Genomic DNA, 10,202 nt, shown 5'->3' on the forward strand with positions numbered 1-10,202 from the left:
GGTCACATCTCTAGCATAGACACCTGTATACAAAGGACACCTCTCTAGAACAGACACGTGTATATAAAGGAGACACTCCTCATAGAAACCAGCACACCTGTATAATAAGGAACACCTCTATAGAAGCAGACACCTGGACACCTGTATATAAAGGACATCTCTATAGAACAGACACCTGTATATAAAGGACACCTCTATAGAACAGACACCTGTATATAAAGGTCGTTACTGGTACACTTACGTGTTTGAACGACGACACGGAAGCTGCCTCCGTGTTCGGCGATGAGAGCATGTCATCCCACATGAAGCCGTCTGCTGTAATATTCCAAATATCAAATTTACATTTTTAATTTTTAATTTGTACCTTATTTTCTATAATTCTCTGCCTAAACTTGTCTTCGAATTCCTGCAGTTGAAGTTGCAAGCAGCTGTTTACATGTATTATTATAAACAACTGATATAAGTTTCTGAAGGAAGGTGCTATTTTTGAAAAGCAAGATGGTAACATTACATTATTTTACATTTACATACCTTTATACATAGTATAATTTTCCATGTTGTTTAGGCTCTGTTTCCCCTTGTCTTTGCCTTCAACTTTATGCTTTTTCTTGACAGATTCAGAAATTTTCTGCCGTCCGGTCACCTATACGATGCCAATAATTTGGCTATATTACTGTGTAAAATAACTTTATTACCCAAGGTACCATAAAAAAGAGGAACAACAAAGAACTGTCTCAAAAACAACTTATTGGAACTATGCTTTATGACACAATAAACGTACTATTGGCATAAAAAGAATTTAATAAAAAATCACCAGGCATGTGAAACTCATTGGCAGCACCACTTCTGGGCAAGGAGAATAAATTTAACTAGTTAATCAATTTAATTTGGCAATCACGTTGCCAGCCGTTGCGACGATGAACTTAACGCTGACCTGCATTCGTGCGTCTCTCCTGGGTTTTGTCGGCTGTGCTTTCCTGTCGTTGCTCGCACCCACGCCACAGGAGCAGCTAAGACAGAAAGCTCGCTTTGTCTGTCCCAAGTTGCTACCTTTCTTCCCAAGGGAATCCCCGCACTTCTCACACGCGACTGCAAATCGGTATTCGCACGTGAGCTTTTTAGGATAGTTCGATAAAGACTGGCCGCTGCATTTTTTAAACAACACAGTGACCAATGTCACAGCCATACGTCGATACGTCAGATCACGTCAGATTTACGGAGGTAAAAGCTTCTTAAGACGAAAACTAAAATTAATGGCCATACTCTGAAAAAAGCATAACGTGGAACTGATAATTTCCGATATCAGTAAAATACGAATATGAGCATGCAACAAACGTCGGTAACATGGTACGACCGTGATAAGTTTACGCAAACATACGCATTGCAAACTGTCCTTCTAGAATCTTCCGGTTGTTAGACAGAGGTGCACTAATCCTGGTCGATGATTCAGACATACAGATATACTGCAATGAAAAACATCAGTACGATAAAGCAAGCATTACCCGCTCCATGTCCCAGTTTTATTTCACCTCGCCATTTCGTCGCATAACTCTACGCTGGTAGAATCGATTCATTTACGTCATTATAAATTTGAAAATAACTGAAGTGGATGAATTACCACATTTTATATAAACCATGGCAAAACAAACATGAATAATGATTACAAAATAAACCTTAGATCATTGCTAGCTACATGACTATAACGATCATGCTTCACCTCTGACGTATCATGTGTAAGAATATCCGACGCTCCATCGAGATACAAGCTTTCTCCACATCCCTCGTTTGCTATCTGAATAAAGGCAGTGCAAGCAAAGAACGTGAACTGCAAGAAGCACTAGCAACTGAGTACACTTGTTAATGATCAATTATTCTAGATGCTGTCTTTTTCTTCTTCATATAACGATTGGGCAGTATACATATATCCAGTAATATAATATTAATAAGGCCAAGCTAATGGTAATCCTAAGACTATTAATATTATTATAACCATGGGTATTATAGTAGGATTGAATCTATACCTTATTATTACTATTAGTTAGCTCTACCACACTAACCTGGGTGGACAGTTGCAAACCCATTGGCATTGAATGGTGGTACGGTAGGGCACGTCATTAATAATTGTTAGTTGTTTACAGAAGTTGTTTACTGAAGTAATACTAACGATGCATATATAACCAGTGCATGCATTGTCGACTGCGTATCTCATAACCTCTGCGAATAAAGAGAAAGTCGTACGACACCATACCTGTGGTCAATGTCTAACCTCATTACCAGGCATAATCATATTCATAATTGTGTACAGTAACGGGTAAGAAATTGGGTCATTCATATGCTCACATAATTTACGTCACAAAACATGTCAAATGCATAAGCGAAGGACTTACCATTCTGTATAGGTAATGATCGAATCAATATTCATGAAAATTTACAACATCAAGAAAAGCAGACATAAATGAAAATAACAGTTTGCTCTCCAACAAATTGTCGCATTCACAAACATACAATTTTATACTCAAATTATAGATTATATTGTTTGTTGTTGGGCGCAGGGGAGGCAGCTGTGTCGTGTCCCTGTGGTGCCATCTATTATCCGTTATTACATCCCGTTTTCCCTGAGGGTGGATTTCCTCCAACAGATTATTATTATAAATATAATAAAGACTAGCAAACTATCAACAAATGTAAAATGCGTCAGGATTTTACGGGCAGGTTAAGTTCGTAGTAGCTATAGTATATATAGGTATACAAATATAAAATTTTGCCATGCCCATGGCTCTTTCACTCAATCAATGATCAATCATCAGTAACTAATAATAATTAACCACAGTAATCAATAGTATACAATAAAAGTCAAGATAAAATAATCCACGATGAATAAAAAACACTTAATGGCTTCTCTTTTTATTCGCAGAGTCAACAGTAAACAGTAAAAATTCGTATAACTTAAAAATGACGACACTTGCCACTCGATGGCGCCACGACCGCTCCATGATTCTCAAAGGAGCGAGACAAGTCAGATGCAATGTTGGAGTACGAGGGTTGTAACTTTATTCGGCAGCGATTAATCCTATCGATCTTGAGTGGCAAGTCTGTTCGGATCAGTAATATAAGATATAAAGATGACAACCCCGGCTTACGGAAATTTGAAGCAAGCTTTATCCGCCTACTCGATACGTTGACAAACGGTTCAAGGTACAGTCTGACTCCGAGTCCTACTGAGTACTGTCTCAGATATCAGGCTACAGTACACTGATACTGATAGTGATAGTTACTGATACTGATAGTACAGACTACAGTCTCAGACTATACGTCTATAGTATAGTACATAAACTAGTCGACTGAATATGCATAGTACACGAAACTAATCTCCACGACATGGAAATCGTCATCATATAGGAGCGAATGAAAACAAACACTCGTAATAATAATTTTATTAATACTATTACTAATACTATTATAAATAGTGATAATAGTATTATTATTAATACTGATATTCTACATAATCGAATTACGAGTAACAGTGACAGTGTGAGCAATTGACAATTCGTTGTTCGGCAAAGATATCGCCCTCGGTAGTGGACACCGACAAGTGTGAGAACATAACATAACATAACAAAGATGCACTTTGCCAGGTGCCCCTAACCTTATAAATAATTGCAGGAACCATTGTTAGACATAACATTCACAACCTCATCGAGATTCAAACGATCATCTTTTAATTGAATCGTGATGGTATGCTGTTAAAATTAATTCTAATTATTTTTACTTTTCAGGGTTGAGATAAATGCGACAGGAACGAGACTGTTCTTTCAACCGGGACTGCTGCTGGGTGGAACCTTCGAACATGATTGCAACCCAGAGCGAGGGATCGGCTACTACTTGGAAGCCCTCATCTGTCTAGCACCTTTCACAAAGAAACCGATAAAAGCCACCCTGAAAGGTGTCACAAATGATCAGGTAAACGTGACGCAGACGTGTGGTGCGTGTAGTGAGTCATACAGTAAAACTATGCCTATAGCAGAGGGAAGAATTCAGTGTTTGTGGTAGAACTTCGTTAATGCTCTTCAGTGTCTCTCCACTTTCTGATTAGCTAGGTTGTCCCCATTGGGGAAGAATTACAGTCTGGCATGTTGCGCCACCTACTGTGTAATATCTTAAACTTTAGACTTGGATTTCGACTCGTAATCATCACGTCCGCCCCCTTAGCGCCACCTGACGGCGGGTCTTGTCGCGATTGCAGGTCGATCCTTCCGTGGACTTCATCAAGGCGACGACGCTGCCTCTCCTTAAGCGATTCATCGTCGACGACGAAGGCCTGGAGCTGAAGGTCGTTCGCCGAGGGGCGCCACCGGGCGGCGGCGGCGAGGTGACGTTCTCTTGTCCCAACAAGCAGAAGCTGCGGCCGCTGCAGCTGACGGACGTCGGCAAGGTGCGTCGCGTGCGCGGCGTCGCCTACGCGGCCCGCGTCTCCCCCGCCGTCGCAAACCGATGCGTCGACGCCGCGCGCTCCGTCCTCAACCGCTTCCTCCCCGACGTCTACATCTACACGGACCACGCGCGCGGCGCCGCGTCCGGGAAGTCTCCCGGATTCGGCGTGTCGCTGGTCGCCGAGACGACGGCGGGGACGTTCCTCGGCGCGGAGGTCTCGTCGCACGCCGCCGGGTTGGGTCTGCCTCCCTCCGTGCCCGAGGACCTGGGGAGAGAGGCCGCCCACGCGCTCCTAGAGGAGATCTACAGCGGAGGGATCGTCGATTCGACGAATCAGGGCGTCGCGCTGCTGCTGATGGCGCTCGGGCAGCAGGACGTGTCGAAGATGGTCGTAGGCGCGCTGACGCCGTACACGATCGAGTTTCTACGTCACGTTCGCGACTTTCTGCACGTGACCTTCAAGATAGAGGTGCAGACGAAGGCGGAGGAGGATGACGACGACGGCGACGCGCTGAGGATGGGCGCGGAGAAGGTCATGCTGACGTGCGTCGGCGCTGGATTCACGAACCTGTCGAAAACGGTGCTGTGATCGCTTTCGCGTCTCTCTGCGAAGTGTTGCGGCCGTATAGAAAATATGTGTATGTGTGTGTGTCTATGATATTTTATAAGTAAATTTCGTAACTGTGCGAGAGTTGGTTATGTTGGTCTTTGTGAAGTATTTCCTTGCACTGTCAAAAATTAATGGCTCTAATTATTTATGGGAATTTTCACTGCATTGGAATTTGCTGGTGGTGAGGTGGTTTTAGACACTGGATAGTAATTGGGAGAAAATACATATACATGTGCAGTCGTGGGAGACAATAACTTTTTTCTGTTGTAGTACGTTGCAGTATCTAAAATTGGCATCGAGGCAATTACATGGATTATCCCTTAAAAAAAAGACTTTTTTTTCAATACTTACTTACAGTTGTCATAAAGAAACTACCAGTCACAAATCTGAGAAGGAAATCTCGAATGGCCTCGCCAAAATAAAAAATACGACCAGACGGACACAATGACTACAGGACAATGAGAATTTTATTATGATAAATAAACGACAAATCTGCTTAGTAAATAAATTCACTCAATTATAATTTTATTACTAGGTAATAAATATCATTGAATGGAAAACAGAATGCTCCTCGCAACGTTGGTGATGGATAACAAAATCCAGGTGGAGGAAACTTTTACGGATAGGTGGCAGCACTAGTGACACAGTTTTTATGTCAGTAAATTTGCAGCCTTCGTGAAATTCAGCTTTAGGTAAAAACCTGTTTGCATTTGCAAGTTGTTAATCGCCAGTTTAAAAAACAATGGAGACACCTTCGTGATAGACGGGATCGCTAATATTCAAGGTAACCCTAAGATTGACCTGTCGTTCAATTTGCAGTTTTCATGTTTGGTTTCCTAGTTTTCCGTCGTCTCCCGTCAATGTTTACAAACACGTCAAACATCTACGCTGTAGTAATGACGTGGATATTTAGCCCGGATAGGCTGCTTTTACAGGCTTTCAGATTTGAAAAGTACAGGAGGACTATTAATGACTCCCCTAGGACACCATAGGGGATCTTTTCACGCTCCATAATCACACCCTTAAAAGGGATGATGGAGAGCTCCTTGAGGGCTCTCCATCATGCCTCTCTTGGGGTGTGATGATGGAATCATGACCAATCCTCAGTCTAGAGTGAAATCCAAAACGAAAATTGGGATGTCATGTCAATCCACTAATTATCATTCATCTTCACCTTCATTCATTCAATGGCTTCGTCATGATTACATTCTTTTCATCCAACAACCCAACACTAGCACACACTGACACAGATTAATAAAAGAGTTGATCGGATGTAAAAATAAACTTGTTTTATTTATTCTGATCTTCATCATTAGAGACTCTAATCCATGTACCTGCATATTTCATCACGAAATATCATCACAATCCATCAACAAACTAGCCAAATTACTTGTACGTAGTAGCCGCGTATGTAGCCCCTCCAGCCCTACGACTGTTTCACGTCGGCAGAAAACCACTTCTCGCCACGTATAGTGGAAAACGAGCAGGTAACTTGTGGCTACCGTGTAGGTACCTGTATTAGGATGCTGTTGTCTAGTTGTATAAACCAGAGGGTAGTAACCTGTACTTCTGCCATACGTTCAGTTATTTACACACCACAAATTGTTGTGTGTTGCTAACCTTTTTGTACCCCCCTACATTGACAATTGACAACTCTATGGAGCGCTATTTCAACATAATACACATACTTTTGGTGTGCGATTTCAACCACTTTTATGAGGCGCGATGATGCACGCACCATGGCACAATTTCGGGTGCATGGTGGAGCGCGATCGCGCCCTTTAAAAATGGAAGCCTGTGCTTATATATACCGTTATTGCAGCAGGAAACGAATCACATAACCCTCGTTTTTCAGACATTCAATTCTAACTGCAAGGGTCTCAAATTTAAAAAATCTTCCGCTGTGCTAGAGTGGTAGTACTAGAGTAGTACCTAGGGTAGGCTATACTGTAGGCTGTAGCTCTAGTATTAATCAATTAATTATATCAGCAAATGCCAAAAACATTTCGCAAAACCGGGAAGCAGCACTGAGTGAGAGAATAAACAACAAACTTGCGCAAGAGTACACGTAGATACAAGGTCTGCAGTCTGTAGTATCAGCAGTAACCTAGCTTCTAGTAACTATAAGCCCGCAGTACCAGTTGCGCTGGTCTATGAGACCAGCCATTAGGGATGCCGGGAACCAACTTAGTCACGCTCATTCGCGACTAAATAAAACGTCTGTGTAGGCGCAATTAATGCCATCTTATCCGAAAGTGAAATATGTTCTTAAGTATATCAGCTACTAAATAAGTTTAACCATTCGTTGCAATGGTAAACTTGCGGTATTTCTGGTGAACGAACATTCGATTTGCGAAACTTCAAAACGGGCCATTTTGGCGACGGCGCTGCAGCAGCGCCAGTCAGCAGGAACTATGTATTTCCGCAGCGCTGAGGGTGAACGGGTTGGTTTGTTGTGAACGAAAAACACTGTGTTGTTGCTTTCGAATGAACAAATTTAAGCGGATATCAAAAAAGATTGTAAGAGTTCGTTTTTTGTCATGAAAGATGAAGCAAATACTATTATTAATTTGTTACTTGACAACAAACGTTTTTGTCCACAACCAACACAACCCGCCACGGAGCCCTCCGACGTGCGGAAAATACATAGTGCCCCGCTGACTGCTGGAGTAAGCTTGGTGCCCTGCGCATCCCTAATGGTCTGGTCCTATAGCCCAGGCGGGCAACCTGTACGCGGTTTGCTCATCAACTGTATTGGTACACTTTAAGGTGAACATGTGAACATGTGCTGCTACCTCACGCTGCATATTTGAGCAAATAAGGGGTGAAGAAAATCTAAGTTTCTGTGTATTCCGCAAGCACAAAGCTGTTGCGAGTCACACATGATTTCGACGTGAGCATGTCAAACTTTATTAGGTCAGTGCTCATTGTGCGTTCAGTCCAAATCCAAACAGAGTGATTTCAAGTAATAACATGGGAAGTGTGTTTTCCTTGTTTATGTCAGCAAAGTCGAAATTCGGCTAGACTCGTTATGGTTACAATATATAAAGGGGCGAAGTGTGATTGTTGATCGTAATATTTCTGGAAAATCAGCTAGTCGCTGAGTGTGTTAGAATAATATGCTTTGTTTAAAGATCCACTACATAACACATTAGGCACAGGTTTTTGGCGATTTTGCATGGGTAGGGTTTGACATCGATTGAACTGTGTTCCAGTGTTGGCCAGGCAGACCATCTGCTATTCTTATTTTCACTATCCCCAAAATTTTCAGGCATGCATTTGTCTGTCATCACCAATCATCATCTGTGTAGGCCTCTAACTCTGTGTTATAATAACACATACGGCTGTAGCCGAGCCTGTAGTAAATCACCTTTGTGATTCAACATAGCTTAAATATGGGCACATGTACTGTATGTAGCTTTTGAACCCACAATTCCACATAGTTATAAAAAAACTGGCGCATCTTAACAGTGGACGCTGAAACCATAGGTTCAAGTGTCTAAAGAATAGCATGGTTGCGATGTAAAACGATACTTTAACTATAAGCTACGGCTTCCTTCGTTACAAGTTACCACACCGTCAAATGTCATTTCACGTACTACTGTGACAAATTATGCCTTAGAGAACAACATTCGATTAATCACGAATGAAATTCAGACTTGTCTGTTGTGAAATATGTGACATGTAGGGATGCATGAGACGAATTCTAATAATGAGAACTCGTCTATTGGCAAGCAAATCGTCGCATAATGTCATTAGCTACCGATTGTTATGACATATGATGGCACTCCAGAAACACATAATAACAGGAGGGCGAAAAAAAACGTAATCAATAATACGCAGGTGCGTACCCGGATCCGGTCATCCATTTCAAAAGCTCAGCAGCAAGATTCCCAATCCATCAACAATTAATATTTCACCGATAGGCCACAGCCCCCTTTCAAAATCGTTGATTTTTAACTGAATTTACTATTGCTCAAAAGTTAACAAAAAACCACGATTGTTTTGATTAAAATACCTTAAAGGTCAAGTAATGATATGGTAAAAAAACTTATAGTTTATTATTTTTTACGTAAAAAATATAGGTTCAATAAAGAATTATATTGACCGCACGCATGTAAGCCGGAGCTGGGCGTCCGTTAACGGGAACGCGTAGTCATGGCCATAAAATAACACAACCATAAAGGTTGCTATAAAAAAACAATGATAATAACACGAGTCCTTGTACCAACGAGGACATGCCAACAGAATCTCGCGAAGTGGCGTCGATGTTCGACGTACGCTCGACCGAGGATTTCGATGAAATCGTGACAATTTCTACAGTTTTGTCACATTTTTACAGGACACGCGGGGTGACGATGTTACAGTTATGTCAACATTTTTACAGGCAGCCGGGTGACGATTTACAGGTTTTGTCACATTTTTATCAGGCAGCGGGGTGACGATTTTACAGGTTTGTCACATTTTTACAGGCAGCGGGGGACGAATTTTACAGGTTTTGTTCACAATTTTACGGACAGCGGGTGTAACGATTTCTACAGTTTGTCACATTTTACAGGCAGCCGGGGTGACCGATTTTACAGTTTGTCACATTTTTAACAGGCATCGGCGGGTGACGATTTTACAGGTTGTCAATTTTACAGACAGGCGGGGTGACGATTTTACAGTTTGTCAGCATTTACAGGGCAGGCGGGTAGCGATTTTACAGATTGTCACATTTTTACAGGGCAGCGGGGTAGCGATTTTACAGTTGTCACATTTTTACAGGGCAGGCGGGGTGACGACTTTTACAGGTGTTGTCAACATTTTTACAGGCAGCGGCGGTAAGCGAATTTACAGTTTGTCACATTTTTACAGGGCAGCGGGTGACGATTTGTTAACAGATTTGTCCATTTTTACAGGGCAGCGTAGTGACGATGAGTAGTGGCAGCTCCTCTGGCGGCACCCGCCGCTCAACTGATGAAGTGTTCGCAGATCTGATGTGATGGCGTGCCATGAAGCTAGAGTGAGGACAAGGATCGCAAAATTCAACGCAGGTTTATATTATTGTTATTATTATTAATTATAAAATCTTTATTGCGTGTACCTTCAAATACCACCAATACATGTACATGAAAAGACCAGACAAGTCTTTTTCATGGAGAAAAAATCTTGTAGGTGT

General features: G+C 41.9%; 3 protein-coding genes across 3 annotated transcripts in view; 2 read left to right on the forward strand and 1 right to left on the reverse strand.

Annotated features, from left to right (window-relative positions):
* LOC106807230 (MBT domain-containing protein 1-like) overlaps nt 1-2,239 on the reverse strand; it is a 23,425-nt gene extending 21,186 nt beyond the window's left edge. The window contains exons 1-6 of the mRNA XM_014809518.1: nt 2,058-2,239; nt 1,718-1,792; nt 1,379-1,463; nt 935-1,089; nt 532-643; nt 242-315 (exon numbers count right to left, since the gene is read on the reverse strand). Of these exons, the coding sequence (XP_014665004.1) occupies nt 242-315; nt 532-643; nt 935-1,089; nt 1,379-1,463; nt 1,718-1,792; nt 2,058-2,087 (531 nt within the window). The 5' untranslated portion in view covers nt 2,088-2,239. The remainder of the gene's footprint in view (nt 1-241; nt 316-531; nt 644-934; nt 1,090-1,378; nt 1,464-1,717; nt 1,793-2,057) is intronic.
* A 724-nt stretch (nt 2,240-2,963) lies between these two features.
* Nucleotides 2,964-5,117, forward strand: LOC106807241 (RNA 3'-terminal phosphate cyclase-like protein). The gene is made up of 3 exons (XM_014809528.1): nt 2,964-3,195; nt 3,777-3,960; nt 4,244-5,117. Exons 1-3 carry the CDS (start codon nt 3,026-3,028, stop codon nt 5,018-5,020), a joined length of 1,131 nt encoding a protein of 376 aa, XP_014665014.1. The 5' UTR covers nt 2,964-3,025; the 3' UTR covers nt 5,021-5,117.
* Nucleotides 5,118-5,376: 259 nt separating this feature from the next.
* The window catches only part of LOC106807231 (calmodulin-binding transcription activator 1-like), a 30,272-nt gene continuing 25,446 nt past the window's right edge, over nt 5,377-10,202 (forward strand). Inside the window, exon 1 of the mRNA XM_014809519.1 lies at nt 5,377-5,825. The gene's annotated coding sequence lies outside the window, so the exon portion shown is untranslated. The remainder of the gene's footprint in view (nt 5,826-10,202) is intronic.

Source organism: Priapulus caudatus, unplaced genomic scaffold, assembly GCF_000485595.1.
Source record: "Priapulus caudatus unplaced genomic scaffold, Priapulus_caudatus-5.0.1 Scaffold202, whole genome shotgun sequence".
Lineage (NCBI taxonomy): Eukaryota > Metazoa > Priapulida > Priapulimorpha > Priapulimorphida > Priapulidae > Priapulus > Priapulus caudatus.